Source organism: Verticillium alfalfae, genomic scaffold (genome assembly GCF_000150825.1).
Source record: "Verticillium alfalfae VaMs.102 supercont1.6 genomic scaffold, whole genome shotgun sequence".
Taxonomy (NCBI): Eukaryota; Fungi; Ascomycota; class Sordariomycetes; order Glomerellales; family Plectosphaerellaceae; genus Verticillium; species Verticillium alfalfae.
The window spans coordinates 1,923,617-1,938,543 of record NW_003315033.1 but is presented as its reverse complement, the minus strand read 5'-3'; the positions used below and the strand labels follow the sequence as shown (position 1 = coordinate 1,938,543).

Genomic DNA, 14,927 nt, shown 5'->3' with positions numbered 1-14,927 from the left:
GGTCGATTGAAATAGAGTCATAACGCAGTGGGACTTGAGATAAGGCGCCATTCAGCTCAGTATGCGGTGATAGTGAACGCATCGACAATAATACAGACGACCTAGAGGCAAAACCGTCTTCGACTCATCTGTTCGTCAAGTCGCATCAATGATGAAACGTGCTGCTTCAAGCACCTCATTCGCGGCGATAGAATATCCAATGAGGTATCATCTGGCCCGATAGCACCAATCCAGCCACATCCAGTGCAATGACTGAGCTCGTCGCTCGGTCATGACGATCACGTTGATGATGCTGGCAGCGGAGTCCCGCCGCATCACTTTCGGGTAGACAAGACCTACTGCCATCGCTGCAACTTGCGAAGCTCAAGGTGTCCTCTCCTTTGCCAAGAATTATGAAAAGCAGCCTCCACCCCCTTCAGATTCCTCTTAGAGATGCCCATGGGCCTCGACATTGATCTTGTTTCGGCCTCCCATCTCCCTGTGTCCCAAAAAAGAAGGAATTCATGGGAGAGGCATTTGGGCATTGGATCATCTGCAAAACTGCAACCCCCACAGGGAACACACTGACAATTAGGGGCCGCTCCGCGCGGCGGCCATGTCCGATGGCCTAATTCTGATGGATCCTGTACCCTTCTGGGCGAGCAGGAAGCTGCATACCTGTTTGCGTCAGGCTGGGTCTGCTGCTTGGTGTGCGAAATTGGAATTATCACTCAAGCTTGGCCAGGCTCATCGTGCGTCAGGGGCGAGGCTGAGCCCGTAGGTTGGTGGCCACAGCACTTCAGATCCAAGCGGAATGCCGGTCGGGTTCTCATGTGCAGGGCATCCAAGCAATTCAGCAAGCTTGGTGTAAAGCACTTGATCTCGATTCGGCTGGTTGCCCAATAGACCCTGGGCAAGATACATTGGATTCGTCGCTGATCGCAATATCGAGTGTAGCGTCTGCGTCGAGGTCGGTCAGCTCGGTCAAGTGGTCAGTCATTTGTGAGGAACTAGAAAACTCACCTCGGCGTCTTCTCTCGGCGTTGAGCGAGGAGTTCCAGGCGTGATGACGAGGGGGCTTTCCACTGCTGAGCCTTCGTGCGCTTCCTGGACGGCAAGCTGAGCTGTTCGCTGCAACGTAGCACAGGATCTGAGAACCCTGTTGAGGCTACATCGTTCCTCGCGCTCAAACCGTTGCAGAAACCGAGAGAAAGACCTCGTTGCTTGTAAAAGTTTGATCGCCTGCGCCGTTGCGGGTTCATCCAAAATATCTGTGATCAATACAAGAACAGCACATAGTGGATACGCCAAATTTCTCCTAAACGCCGTGTTAACCCCGTCATGGGTTGCAAATTCGTCAGATCGTGGCTCACCAGAGGAAAGTGTACGGAGGTTCTCTGTATGTGCAGTAAATCCGAATCACGGCCTGTGCTGCTGATCGAGATCGGAGCAGACAGTGCCGGGAGCGAGGCACATCGTAATGAAGGATGGGATCCAAGTGCGACTGGGTCCTCTCCACACGAAGTGCAATGGGACCGTCCTCGCTGCTATGCCTTAACGCCCAGTGGGTCAATAAGAGACAGTTGTTGAAAACGAGGAAGACATCGAGTTTGTCGCCTTGCAAGCTGTCTCCGTCCGAAATTCCGTCCACAATTTCATCGTCTAAAGTACCTGGTAACGAGTTTTTCCATCCGTCGAGAAGTACTTCACAGTCCAGAATGGTCTGGAAGGTTTGGCCACCGTCGAGCTTGAAGCTCTTAGCCGTGTATAGTCGTCGAGAGATTTGGGCTTCAATCTTGGCCAGCTGAGCCCGCAGGCGAAACCAGGGCACAACTGTACCCCCGGTTTCTGGCAGATCAATCTCAATATCGTCGTCGCTGATTATTGGCGGGACGCCATGCAGGATACTCATCGACTTGTCCAATATATACGTGGACCAGAAAACGCAGTCTTGTATTCTGCTCACTTCGCCAGTATGCTTCGAACAGGCGCCCCTTTGAAAACCAAGACGAATCGACATGGCCGACGCGGACGATGCAAGTGAAATTGCCAAGCTGGTAAATAAGGTGCCCTGCATCCAAATGGCCATGGCGACGATTGCATTCACAGCAATGGCGTCGTCGCCTCTGGCTAAAAGGTCTGGCAGCGCCTCGAAGGCGTTCATGAAAAAGGACCAGATGGGCCGGTGCATCAGGAAGCACGATTCGTTTAGACACTTGAGGCTTGCGCCCAAGGCGATACAAGCATTTGCGTACGCCCAACCTCCGGCGCTTTCGAACAATTCGTCAGCTCCAGAACGTCTTTCCGTGGCCGAAAGACCACCATAACGAGGCAGGAAGTTGGCGAGGTTGAGGGCTGGGAACGTCTCCATGACGTGATCGGCCAGGGGAAGCCACAATGTGATGGCATCGTGACGCTGCAGGCCTGCCGTGTAACAACGGCGAACAAAGGTAGGGCCAGTGAACTTGGGTTGTGGGGTGCTCATCCATCTTCTGATGGCGCCGACAAGCGGCATCCTGGCGTGGAGTTCTGACATGACTCCGAGATCAGGAAACAAGACCTCTGTCTCTTGCTCAGGTTCTGGAGCATCTGCTGATGTGGATTTTGCATTCGAGGGATCCTGCGTGTCCGGGATGTCAGGGGCCAGTCCAGTCACACTAGCTGCAGGCTGAGCATCTGCAGTTGAAGGACCTGGGGCAATTTCCGGTTGGGAGATCCCAGCGTGCTGTAGAGTCGATTCCATCTTAGAGAGTCGTTCTTCTAGCGCGCGAACATATTCCTTACTGCGATGTGTTAATTGACCGTCGAATGCATTATTGTGGTTGAGGCAAGACTGACTTGCGGCCGGGGCCACGCCTCCTTGGGGCCACATCGTAGACACACTCATGACCCTGGCTGAGACAGGACGAGCACGATGGCCTACCTCGTCGCACCGGCTTTTTCTTGATCGGCATCTCTTGCAGGCCTGTCATCGTTACTAACTGATTTGGATGGGTCCAGTCGGAAGGGTTGCGCCTTTACCTGCTGGGTTCGATGTGCCCTCTCAGCCTGTTGATTTGATGCCGACATGGCTGTTTCTGGTTGGGGGGGTGTGAGCCACTTTGGTTAGGTACTTGGGTACTTCAGTCGTGGATCCTAGAGCTTGGCAATCAATCGTCAAGGGATCGCGCAGTCATCATAGGAGCTTAGAAGGTCGGCTGGAGTAAGCACCCGCTGGTGCCTGGTGCATGATGTAAGGTCCAAGACCTGGACCGAATTGAACGGAGACCGAAAAGTGCTGAAATGTTATTGTTGAAGGTCGAGGATTTGTCAATCGAGGCCTCAATGTTCCCGCCAGTGGCTGGTGCCAGTCGAGGTGGAGAGTTCATCGGGGGTATTTTGGTTCCGAAACACATGGACCTTGGACGTCGCAGCTTTTTCCATGAGCCTCAGCCCGGCCGGTGCACACCCATAGTTACAAGGTGATGTTTTGATTCCGGAGGTGAACACTTCGTGTACGATATTCTTGAGCGACGTCTATGTACATCCTCGCCACTGAGACTCGGTCGCTGAAGAAGGCGATGCGCTGAGTAGTTACAATGATGGCCCTGTATTTGGTACTGACGTTTTGGTTTAGGGACGTTTGAGACGGTGGTGTGTTCTTTGGAATCAATTTACATCCGAATCATCACCATTCGCACAACACCGTTTGTAAACTCGCCGCGGCGGTTCTTTGGAATGAATATTAAACGCCATCAAGGTCTCGTCGGCAGTGTAGATTTTGAATGGAGAAGCACCAGATTAAATCTCATTACCACTGTCATCCGTTCCTTATCCATTCCCAGTTTCACCCTGCCAACTACCTGATTCAAGTCCTTTACCGCGACTCAAAATGGCTGTTATTGCTGTTGCAGGCGGTACCGGCAACGTCGGCCGTACCATAGTTCAGGCTCTTGTTGCAACGGGCAAGCACGAAGTCAAGATTCTCGGTCGCAAGGTGAGTAGCTATCTCGTCAATGAATTGGTTAGGATTGTCACTAATGAAATCGAAGCCCAACTCAGAGCTTGAGATAGAGCTCGGAGCAGCCATCATCCCAGTTGATTATGTCGATGTTGCGGCTACCACGAAGGCGCTGGAGGCTAACCATGTCCATACCGTCGTATCGGCCATCGCGATGATGCTGCCTGATGGCAGCGTGCCCCCTGAAGAGGACCTTATTCGCGCGGCCGATGCCTCCAAGACTACCAAGAGGATGATTTCCAGCGGATGGAGCATTCCTCACTCTCCCGGGTACGTCCTCTGCACGGGTATATCTTAGTTGCAGAAATGATACTGACTCTGTTGAAGGCAAATTAAAGACCTCCCCTCAGTCGCTCCCAAGCTCAATGCCGAGAAGGCTCTCCAGAACACAAAGGACCTCAAGTACACCATCGTGCATAACGGGTTCTTCCTTGACTACTGGACTTCCAAGCCGACGAACATGACGCCGATGACCATGATTGTTGACATTGCCAATAAGGCTGCCGCTGTGCCGGGTGACGGAAACACGCCCATCGCCTTCACCCACACTACAGATGTTGCGCAATTTGTCGCCGCCCTCATCGAGGCTGACAAGTGGGAGGCCCACTCTACGATTGTGGGCGACAAGGTGTCCTGGAACGAGTTTGTGAAGCTGGCTGAGGCTGCACAGGGTAGGTTTCCGACCACACGCCCTCATGAATGTACCCTTAATTACTGACGCAGGGTATAGGCTCCAAGTTTGATGTCGCACATGACTCGGTTCAAGATCTCGAGAACGGCAAGGTGACCGAGCTCCCCGGCCACGTTCACGCCTACCAGTTCATTCCCAAGGAGTTCCTTCAGGGACTGAGTTGTTCATTTGGGCTTTGGTTCGCCAGCGGTGCATTCGATCTCACCCCATCGCCCCTTGCTTCGAGCATCCAGACCCTCAAGGTTAAGGAGGCGCTTGAGTATAAGTAGGCTAGAAAAACGATCGCAGTAGTGATGGCTGAATAACGGTCTCAATGAAATAATCAATCGATGACTTTGAAGACCAATTCCGCGCTCGCAATTTTCTATGAAACGAAGGTTCCTCGGCGCAAATTTTCGAGGCGCCACTTTCTGAACCTCCGTGAACGTTGCTATTATCGAAAATGCTTTCACTTGAGCAACTCTCAGGCAAGCTGCCCCGGGCTCACGTCAAGTCAAATCTATAGGACTGTACTTCCCCTCGCCTCATGTTGGCGTGTGCGACTAAATCCGTGGCCGAGAGTGTGCTGATTGCGCATCCTGCCGTAGCTCTTTGTCAATCAATTCCATAGCTTGAAGGCACTCTTCATCGTGGAACCTGGGTGCGACGATCTGGATGGCGCATGGCGCCCCATCAGCTGCTTCCGGGATGTCTATCTTTGGGTCAGCATTTTTCGGACCATGCCAGTGGGTAGATGCAGCCATACAATCAGAGTCAAAGGTGGCATTGCCCTTCTGGTGTTCAGGGAACTCGGCGCTCGAGGAGGTGCCATATGGGATGATGCCTGCCGGATACTGTTGTGGGGTTTCAGTCAACAGGTTACTTCATTTCGACAGGAATCAGGGACTCACGTCGAGGACGTTCCACATGAGCGTGTACATCGGACAACCATACGTGTCATGCGAGACCGACGTGCTGATCGCACCAGGCGCCAGTACAACGTCGAGGTCGAAGCTACCCCAAGTCTTCTGCCACGCTTCTGCATACGCTGCTTTGACTTTGGTAATCTGAATTGTTTCTGCAAACTTGTCTCCGCTCGGGGGCACAGGAAGGCCACCATGGGCGAAAGGGTGCACGCGTTTCTCGACCGAGTACACCAGCGGCTCGCCGGCCTCCTCAAGTACCTGGTCGGGACTAGGACCCCCTAGTGTGAAGAGCTGGAAGCCAATACGCCCACCCAAGTCCACGCTTGTACTGGCTTCGTATGGCAGGTGGACAATGTTGTGGCCCTTGGCCTTGAGGACGGCCACAGCCTTGTCGATGGTATGACGGACCGGAGGATGGAGTTTGTACAGGGGGTCCTCAGGAAGGACACCAATTGTGAGGCGTTTCGCGTAGTTGTGTGGTAGAGCCCGCCATCCGAGATGATGGGCTGTGGGATCATACTTCCAGGGCGACCGCCTCGTGACTGTCTGCATGAAGAGGGACAAATCGGCAACCGAATTGGCGAGAGGCCCAGCTGTAGGTTCTATGAGGTCCAGCCCATGAATGGGGAATGGGTAATGCGATTGTCCCCCAAAAGGAACACGGTTCGAGCTCGGTTTGAAGCCGTACGTGCCGCAGCAGAGGGAAGGGATCCGGATGGAACCTGCAATGTCGGTGCCGACGCCTAATGGTGATCCTCTGAACCCTACAAGCGCTCCCTCGCCTCCGGACGAGCCGCCTGCCGTCAGTGTTGTCTTGTGGGGACACAGCGTCCTTCCGAAGATATGATTTTCCGAGTCGGCCGTCTAAATCAAACCCAGGTCAGCGTTTTAAGGGTTAAAGGGCATCTGAATGGTGACAACGGACCATCATTGTCTGGGGCACATTTGTCTTGCAGTACAGAACAGCGCCTGCATCCAGCAACAAATCCACGAGAGCCGAGTTCTTGTTCGGCGGATCCCGCCTCAGATATTCAGTGTATCCGACCGTTGCATGCCTTCCCTTGACATGGAGAGAATCCTGCCCACCATTCAGTACTAGGGCGTGGAAAGCTTTGAAATGGAGGAACAGCGTACCTTGAGACTGACTGGTAGACCGTGTAAAGGTCCTACGACCTTGCCGGTCGTCTGAAGCTGCTGATCCAGCCACTTTGCTCGTTCAATTCCTTCATCAAAAAAGATCTCAGTTAGACACGAAGTCTTGATCATGCCGTTAGCGATGGTGTCATTTTTTCAGGTGACAGGCTAGGCCCCCTTACGGTTTGTTGAGCAACAGCGGCCATCTTGCAGAAAGTCACAGTGACCTCCGCAGAAGTGAGCTCGCCGGCATGAATCTTCTGAACAAGCTCTGATGCAGTTGCTTGTGAGATTCCGATCTCATGGTCGGATAGCAGCCCCGATTTCTGCGCAGTCTGGAGCTCGACGAGGCGTCCATGGCGGTCTGTTCCGTGTCCGGTGATTTCTTTGAGCGTATCGTCGCTGAGAGTCCAAGCCTTCGGAATTGCTTCACGCTGCTTCTGGGAGTGGGCTGCTGCCAGAGCTGCCCAATCTGAGGACAGGGTTGATCGATTCTCTTCGATGCTGAGGGCGGCTACGGAACCCATTTTAAAGCGCGGTGTTGACGTGGAACGTAGATTGTGTTCGTAGGGAATCTTGAAAAGCTGCACAGGGACAGGCAAAAGGGGGACTTCCGTATTCCAGTCTTTATCTATGCCCTACTGCCGAAACACGTAGCTCGGCATTTCGTTACGAGACCCCGATCACCAGCACACGCGACGCCGACGGAAGGCTGGATGCAACAAGGGTCAAGAAGAAGCTGGGGATAGTGGGTCCTTCGATGCGCAGCGCGGGGTAGCCTCTTCACCAAGGGACATGGAATGGAGGGGTTCGGCGCATACATTGCCCAAATCAGGAAAGGCATTGCTCTCTAGGCTGCAGGGGCGGCTTCCAGCATCGGCATGCAAACTGGCTGCTTGGAGAACCCACCTCGGCATGAATATGCATGTTGGTATTTAAGGCATAACGTCGTGGAGTCAGGGCGGACGATGGAATGGCCGCCACCCTGTCACACCACCTCGTCCGTCAGTTGTGTAGCACCGACTCTGCCGTTCAAACCCACGTTAACTCAAGATGGCGCCTCCAACTACGTCTGCTAATGCTCGGCATGTTTCTTCGCCCGGAAACCCGTTTGCTGCTCAGGAAGCTGCTGTACCACCCATGCGCATGCCCCACCTCGAATTTGTGTATCGCATTGTGGCCAACATGGACCAGACGAAGGTGTCGGAGATCAGAAATATTGACGGAGCGGGACTGATAAGGCTCATACTGCCAATCAAGGACGGGGTTATCGACGGGCCTCGGATCAAGGGCGTTATCGTGGAGGACAGTGGTGCAGATTGGGCGGAGATTCCGAATCCTGATAAGGTAAGTTGAACCGGTTCCGACCTTGGCGTGAGAATCTGCAGCTAATCTCGGAAACGGGGCCCTAGATCTTCACGAGGCTCAATGCTCGATACACTATCAAGACCCATGACGGATTCCATATCTTGGTTACTGCTACGGGAATATTTCGCCCAGGGCCAGGTGTTGAGATGAGCAAGCCGGCGCCGGACGCATCACAAGATGACGTTGAATACTTTACTCAGATACGACTAGAAGCGCCTGGAGATAGTCCCTACAACTGGCTCAATGGTATAGTGCCCGTGGGAGTCATGACCATGTCGAAGGGGAGGCCGATCATTGATTGTTATCGGTTGACCAACTTTCCCGGGGTCACAGCAGAGAACCTGTAGGACTGAGCGCCGAGTCAAAAGGTAGAAGATATGCACTGAGTTTAGATATCTGATGAAGGATGTTTTTTGGTTCCGTTGTTTTTTCTTGCTGAATAATCAGGCATCATGTGGTGTGTTAAAGGAAAAGCTGTTCTCCAGCACCAAGCCCCTAAGGCAACAAAAATATAGCTTTCCTAAATCATTTGTTCTTCTCATGAAGATCTACCAAACGCCTGAACCTCGGGGCCAGAGCAATCCTGATTTTCTTGCCCCAAATGAGAAGAGGGAGGAAGAGGGAGCCAACAGCAAAGGCAACGCACCCAGCCGTAATGAACATGTTTGACAAGCCCATGCTTGTCATCCAAGGCACAAAAGCAGATGGAACGCCAATGGCACCGGCATTGCGAATAAAAGCAATACCAACAAAGGACTCGGCGGTCAACTGCGGGTCATTAGTATGCCATATAGTCGAAAATGGTGTCTCATTTGAGGGGGTAAATACCTCTCTGTAGGCGTCAATGACAAGTGTGAATGCGATGCCACCATTGGAACCAAGGCCAAAGGCAAAGAATGCACCGCCAATACTGGGATAAATCCAATGCATTCCCTGAATACTGTTAGTCTTGCAAAATTAATTTCAGTGTCCTAGGAAATGATGATGCTTACTCGGGCCGCCGTAGTACCGTACATGATCATTCCGCCTGCCATGGTGATGGTCGACAAAAACAGGGGGTACAGTCGCATCTCCGGCTCGTAAATACCATTATTGTGACGCGCCAAACGAACGACTAGCCAATCGGCAAAAACACCGCCATAGATGCTGCCAAAGACGTTGCCGACGAACGGACCGAGGGCCATGTATCCCACTCCAGCGGGAGTGAAAAGGTAGGGCGGCGCCGAGAAGACAATGGCGTTAGCCTGCAGCATCGTGACCAGCCAGCAGACGCCAGAAGCGAACTGAATGGCCGTGAATGCCACATGGGGCAGGCAGATGACCCTGACTGGCAAAATGAATGTTTCCCACAGAGACTCATTCGATTTGGTGACGAGGCGGTGCCGTTCCCGATACGATTTCATCGGAATGTCGACTTCTCCGACAGCGTTTGACTTGATCGCTGCAAGGTCCACAGAGTTCATCTTCTTTACCTCGTCCTGTTCCTGGTTCTGTCCCTCAACCGGAAGTTCCAGTTCGTTAAAGTCGATCACTGCGGTACTTTGAGTGGGACAAATATATTTCGTCTCTTCGAAGAAGAACACAAAGACCACGAAAAGAACAGTCAGAGCAATCGAGATGCTGTAGTAGGACCAACGCCAGCTTTGCGCAACAGCCTGAGCGCCAGCACCCATGGGAGTCAGGAACGAGCCGCACATCACGGCAATGAAGTAGACGCCGTTGGCAGCTCCACGCTGGTGTACGAAGAATAGGTCCGAGATCTGATTATGAAAGCCTTGGTTATCACACTATCATCCAGGTCAAATGGGGAAAGACTTGATCTTACGGTCATCTGCACCGCTGTTTCGTTAATAGCACCTGCAAGCCCTGTGATGAAGGACGTCGCGATCAACTCCGCGTAAGAGTCGACACGGGACGTCCACCAAGAAGAGGCTGCCAGCACAAGAGTAGAAAGGATATAGACCGGACGTCGACCGTACTTGATCGCGAAGGGGATGAAGAAGAGGCATCCAACTGCCAGACCGGCGAGCTGGGCCGATTGGGCATTAGACAGCTGAGAGAACGTGACTTTCAGGTCGACACTCATCGGCTGCCAGAGCACTGTTTGGACAGAGAGGTTGGTGAACGCTGCCAAGGTAACGACGGTGACGAGACCATAGTTGAGGAATTTTCGCCATGTCGGCCAATTCTGTCAAATCAGGGTTTAGCTCTTGCTTGTGTAGCAGGTTGGGATCACGGGCTACGCACCAATGGCTCATTGGGGTCAGACGATGGAGTTGGCGAGAGAAGGAATTCCATTGCTCCAACAGTGTCCTCATCTGTACAAGAGACATGTTAGGCTTTTACTTTTGGGTTGTGACAGATTCGTTGAAACTGACGCTGCATCAAAGGCACCGTGCCAGGTGGCGGCGGCGTCGTGTCGGCCATGTTGCGGTTGAATGATGAGGTGACAACTTATGAATCTGAAACTAGATAAAGAAATGTGAGATTCAAGTCTCAACAACTTTGGTATGACTGAGTGCTGTGCGCGCTGGAGGACAGCTCAAGGAAGGGCAGTGCTGTTTTATGAAGAGTCGGCAACTTGGTGCCTCGCAACAGTGCTGGGCCGGCAACGCGAGTCACCACCCATTCTGATGCAGATTGTCACGTTGGGGTACACCCGACATGCCGGTAGATTTGACGTCAAGATGGTGTCGCATTGGGCTGGTGAACTATCACCGCCACGTTATAGGCCTGATCTCACGCGCCCTCCTACACGAAAATCGTGTAGGTTGGCAACGCTATCGACTCCTGATTTAGGCGATCAATCACCCCCCCGCACTGCTATCTATGAGAAAGAAGCTGGGGTAACGGGGGTGGAGATGGTGTTCAGCTTGTGCTGCTAGTCCTTAAATAGGAGGTCGTTGCGCCCCTCCCCAAGCTTTTGGGAGCATCAACCATCTCGCTCGTCCCCTTGCCCTACTATCCGTCGCTGACTCGTCGGAACGACTTTCCGCAATCTGACCCTGGTCCAGCAGGTGTTGAGGAACGATGGGCGATGGCAAGGTCTAGGACAGGCTGTGCCAATTGCAAACGACGCAAGAGAAAATGCGATGAAGCGCAACCTGGATGCCAGGCCTGCGAGCAACGTGGCATTCAATGCGACGGCTACAATCAGACGCTACGCTGGAACAACGGCATCGCCTCACGAGGTCGCTTTGCGGGGGCTCTGGTACCTGAGCTCCCCGAGTCCCCCAGACCTTCCGCAGGAGCACGCGAGTCGCACGAACCCCCTCGCCCTGGGCCAGGCGATTCTTCCCAGATGTCCGAAACAACAACAACAACGGAGGCTCACGATGACGCGTCTGCAGACACAGACATGATCCTAGACGCGCCGTTGGCCGTCTCCTCAGCGCCGCCATCACCGTATTCAAGCCTTGGGGTTGCGCCAACTCGGCCTTCAATGCAGCCTGAACTCTTTGAACAGTGTGAGTGAGCCTCACGAGGAGTAGATCCAGAGAGTGCGTGTTGACTGTTGAAGAACTAACATTTGGCCAGTCTTGTCATCTGGCCTCTTGCGACTGTATGCAACGGAAACCAAGACGTGGATCCAACCTTTCTTCCGGGGTCTCGCAGAGCAGAGCGAAGCATTCGTCTACGTCTGCATCGCAATCCAAGGATACCTGAGTGACAAACAGCGAGGCCTATCTGTGCTATCAATGGAACGTGTCGATCACGCGCTGCAGTCGTTCCGAGACGAGATAGCCTGCCGAGCCAAAACCCTGCATGTCGCTACAACCTGCGCTGGCCTCCTGATGTGCACGTTGTTGGTAAGGTCCCAATTGCCCAGATTCCCAGGCGCATAGACATGCCCGTTAAGGCGTAGCGCCGTCAGTGGTATAGCGCTGATGAACTAACACTCTCCTTAGCTTCTACAAGGCCGCCCATGGACGTTCCAGATCCACCTCATGGCAGATCTGTATCAGCTGGCATCCGAGATGCCGGATACTGAGCACGACGAGGCGAAACGTCACGTTCTCGAGGTCATGGGCGTCATGGACCTTCCAAACATTGTCCTTGGCCGATCGAACCCCTCCATCGGCATTTGGAAGCGGTTGCGCGAGACGCAGGATGCTTGGCCAACTGGACGTGTAGGAGGCATTGAGGTTGTGTCGGGTGTGCCTCGGTCCCTTCTCGACATATTCGCGGGGCTCCTGGACAACGATCCCGAGTACACGGAGAGGAAGTTCTCCCGGTGGCCCGGTCACGTTGGCAACTATCTGCAGTGTCATCTCTGGAGCTCGTGGCGTCTGGCTGGCATCCTCGAAGTGCGGCGCCGCCAGAAGCTGAAGAGGCGCAGCGAATGCAATCACCAGCCATCAACAGAGATCGTATTGTGCCAGCTCATGGCCGCTATGGATGCGCTGTACCGCGCGAGCCTGATCCCGCGTAACGAGCACTTACTCGTCAAGAATGCTTTGGCCTACCCGTTGATGACTGCAGGCCTGGAAGTTGGCCTGCTTCGACTTCACAGAGAGTGGAAGGACACGATAGATGAGATACGAGAGCACTTCATGCAGAGAGATGACTTTAACCTCATCAAGGTGACGTTTGAGTTGATTGAGGAAGCCTGGGTAGACGGGTCAGACTATTTTGACGTCGGTGCAGCAGCTCGCCGACGCGAGGTTGAGGTTGCACTGTTCTAAGATTGAGAAGAACCTCGACTGTCATTGTATGGTGCATCATCGGTAAAGTTGTACTACATCATCATCATTATGCCGGACTCGAGCTTTTGTCTTCTTCGAGTGCAGATCTATGGCTTGCCGCTTCTGATATCATCGCCGAGCGCAGCCTGTCGTGTCCAGATATTCATCCCAATCTTGCTGCCCATGACGACCGGCTCTCCAGCGTGCAGAGTTCTCACGTCGCCAGCGCCATCTTTACCAAGATTCTCCCAGAATACGGCACTCCCCTCGATGGGCCGGAAAACGGCACCTTTGTCGCGTTCGGCGTCGCAGTCTACCCAGCGACACCACGTACCCTCCGCGCGGCGCCTCAAGCAAGGGAAACGAAGTGCCGCCTCCGATTGTACCCTCGCCAACTGAGACATAGGCGAAAAAGCTCGTGGCCCGATTGCCGCCCTGCGAAGCCGTAGCCTGAGATGGCGACGTGAACCAGTCGGTGTGGAAGTGATAGTGGCCGCCGGCACTATAGCGAACGAGCTGCAGGGGCTCAAGGCGTGCAGCAGCGGCAGCGTCGAGACCTTGGAAGGCAAGGGCACGCTGGTGGAGGCAGTCGACAAGCTCCGAAGGCGGCAAGGCTGTTGACTCGGAGGCTCGAACGGCGTGGTGTGAGGCGTGACCGTCGGCGTCGACAACAGAGGACTTAGTAAACGTGTCGGCACTGAGGAACTGTCAATTCTGGGCCGGGATGTTCATGTGCCAGATCGGGGGAGACTCACGCTAGGCTCTGGAGTTTTTGACGCTCGGAAGGCGATATGAAGTCGGTCAAGTAGATTACCAGTGGTGATGTGGAAAATATGTGAACTCGGTACGACGGTTGCTCGCAAGTGGAATTGTCCACGGCTGTGACAAGAGGCGCTTGCTCTCGATTTTGGGCTTTGATGACAGCGTTGAACCCCAAAATCGCGATGGCGGTCCTCAGTCTACAGAACAGAACCATGATGACGATTTCACAAGCAATTAGAAATCTTCAAGACCGACAAGGGAGCCCAAGCTTCGAGCAAGTCGATGTCAGCGAAACATCTGGTATTAATTCATTCTTAGTCCCTCAGCCCATCAATTTTGGTCAGCCTGATGAAATAGATCAGATTGGCCCATTGTCATGGCAGGGTCGCGTTCGAAACACGATGAGTTTGGGGTGCACGGCCAGGCAAGCCCCTGAAGAACGCTAAATGATCGATCCCCATCTTTTGTCCCCGGCGCCTCGACATGGGTTGATGTTCAGGGGCAGGCCCCATACGCACCCCTTGACAGATGGAGTTGGCCGTCCGAGAAGGCCAGATCTGAGAAACCTCGTCACGAAATTGGAGCCGAGAACCCCGAGCCTGTAGCTCTAGCGATTATCTTACCAGAAACCCAACTACTCAGCCAAGGGTTGCTCAAGAGCTGTCTATTCTCGCATCATTAACCTCACGATGCGCTCCCACGTCTCCCTGGCCGCATGTCTGGCTCTGGCAACCCACGGGGTTTTGTCTTGGGAATTCATGTCCGAAGCCGACACCAGGCACGCCTTGGACAGCAATGAGTTCAGCTTGGTTGCCTGTGAGTCGTAGTTCAATCCACAGTCCATCTTGCGTCCATTGACCTTAAATAGTTGTCTCGGTACGTCTGCCACACACCAATATATCATAACCCATGTTGCAGATAGCTGACCTTGCTGGGGATGGTTCAGCCCGAAGAGTATACCCTCATCTCTCTATTTTGGAACAGGTCACAACTGATTGACATTTTCTAGCGAGGCAAGCAAGAACTTTGAATCAGAATGGCTACCTTTAGAAAGCCAAGAGTTCGCACTCAGTGTCGACTGCCAGAACGCAACAACGCTTTGCGCTGAGCTCGATGTCGTCTCCTTGCCAGCCATCCGTATCTACACCCCCGAGGGCCTCCACTGGAGGTATCGCGGGCCGAGGGTCACCAAAGAGTAGGCTGCGGATTGAATTACTCGGGGTTTCCCATGCGGACTCAAAGCTAACATCGGGGGGGATCATGGACTTTCCTCCAGCGCATGGTTCCACCCGCCTGGCAACGAGGGTTGACGGGCCATTGACGCAGTCTTTCGTCCAGGGCGACGACGTCGGCGTTCATGGCGGAAGGTGGGTTCTGGCCCGAAGAATGAAACATTTCGAGCG

At 53.6% G+C, this 14,927-nt stretch overlaps 7 protein-coding genes across 7 annotated transcripts; 3 read left to right on the top strand and 4 right to left on the bottom strand.

Moving 5' to 3' along the window:
* Nucleotides 1–570: 570 nt before the first annotated feature.
* On the bottom strand, nt 571–3,048 carry VDBG_05712 (predicted protein; the record flags this gene model as incomplete). The annotated part of the gene is made up of 4 exons (XM_003004553.1): nt 571–649; nt 1,003–1,221; nt 1,353–2,762; nt 2,903–3,048. The coding sequence occupies 4 exons, from the start codon at nt 3,046–3,048 to the stop codon at nt 571–573; spliced, it is 1,854 nt and encodes a 617-aa protein (XP_003004599.1).
* Nucleotides 3,049–3,850: 802 nt separating this feature from the next.
* Nucleotides 3,851–4,939, top strand: VDBG_05711 (conserved hypothetical protein; the record flags this gene model as incomplete). The annotated part of the gene is made up of 4 exons (XM_003004552.1): nt 3,851–3,955; nt 4,011–4,249; nt 4,307–4,650; nt 4,710–4,939. 4 exons carry the CDS (start codon nt 3,851–3,853, stop codon nt 4,937–4,939), a joined length of 918 nt encoding a protein of 305 aa, XP_003004598.1.
* Nucleotides 4,940–5,212: 273 nt separating this feature from the next.
* Nucleotides 5,213–7,236, bottom strand: VDBG_05710 (acetamidase; the record flags this gene model as incomplete). Its single annotated transcript, XM_003004551.1, has 4 exons — nt 5,213–5,503; nt 5,561–6,439; nt 6,501–6,653; nt 6,892–7,236. 4 exons carry the CDS (start codon nt 7,234–7,236, stop codon nt 5,213–5,215), a joined length of 1,668 nt encoding a protein of 555 aa, XP_003004597.1.
* A 526-nt stretch (nt 7,237–7,762) lies between these two features.
* On the top strand, nt 7,763–8,424 carry VDBG_05709 (conserved hypothetical protein; the record flags this gene model as incomplete). The annotated part of the gene is made up of 2 exons (XM_003004550.1): nt 7,763–8,056; nt 8,122–8,424. The coding sequence occupies 2 exons, from the start codon at nt 7,763–7,765 to the stop codon at nt 8,422–8,424; spliced, it is 597 nt and encodes a 198-aa protein (XP_003004596.1).
* A 178-nt stretch (nt 8,425–8,602) lies between these two features.
* On the bottom strand, nt 8,603–10,504 carry VDBG_05708 (conserved hypothetical protein; the record flags this gene model as incomplete). Its single annotated transcript, XM_003004549.1, has 6 exons — nt 8,603–8,845; nt 8,906–9,010; nt 9,070–9,810; nt 9,903–10,265; nt 10,325–10,395; nt 10,456–10,504. The coding sequence occupies 6 exons, from the start codon at nt 10,502–10,504 to the stop codon at nt 8,603–8,605; spliced, it is 1,572 nt and encodes a 523-aa protein (XP_003004595.1).
* Nucleotides 10,505–11,107: 603 nt separating this feature from the next.
* Nucleotides 11,108–12,762, top strand: VDBG_05707 (conserved hypothetical protein; the record flags this gene model as incomplete). Its single annotated transcript, XM_003004548.1, has 4 exons — nt 11,108–11,122; nt 11,379–11,544; nt 11,615–11,886; nt 11,986–12,762. 4 exons carry the CDS (start codon nt 11,108–11,110, stop codon nt 12,760–12,762), a joined length of 1,230 nt encoding a protein of 409 aa, XP_003004594.1.
* Nucleotides 12,763–12,869: 107 nt separating this feature from the next.
* Nucleotides 12,870–13,738, bottom strand: VDBG_05706 (conserved hypothetical protein; the record flags this gene model as incomplete). Its single annotated transcript, XM_003004547.1, has 2 exons — nt 12,870–13,467; nt 13,518–13,738. The coding sequence occupies 2 exons, from the start codon at nt 13,736–13,738 to the stop codon at nt 12,870–12,872; spliced, it is 819 nt and encodes a 272-aa protein (XP_003004593.1).
* Between the last annotated feature and the right edge of the window lie 1,189 nt (nt 13,739–14,927).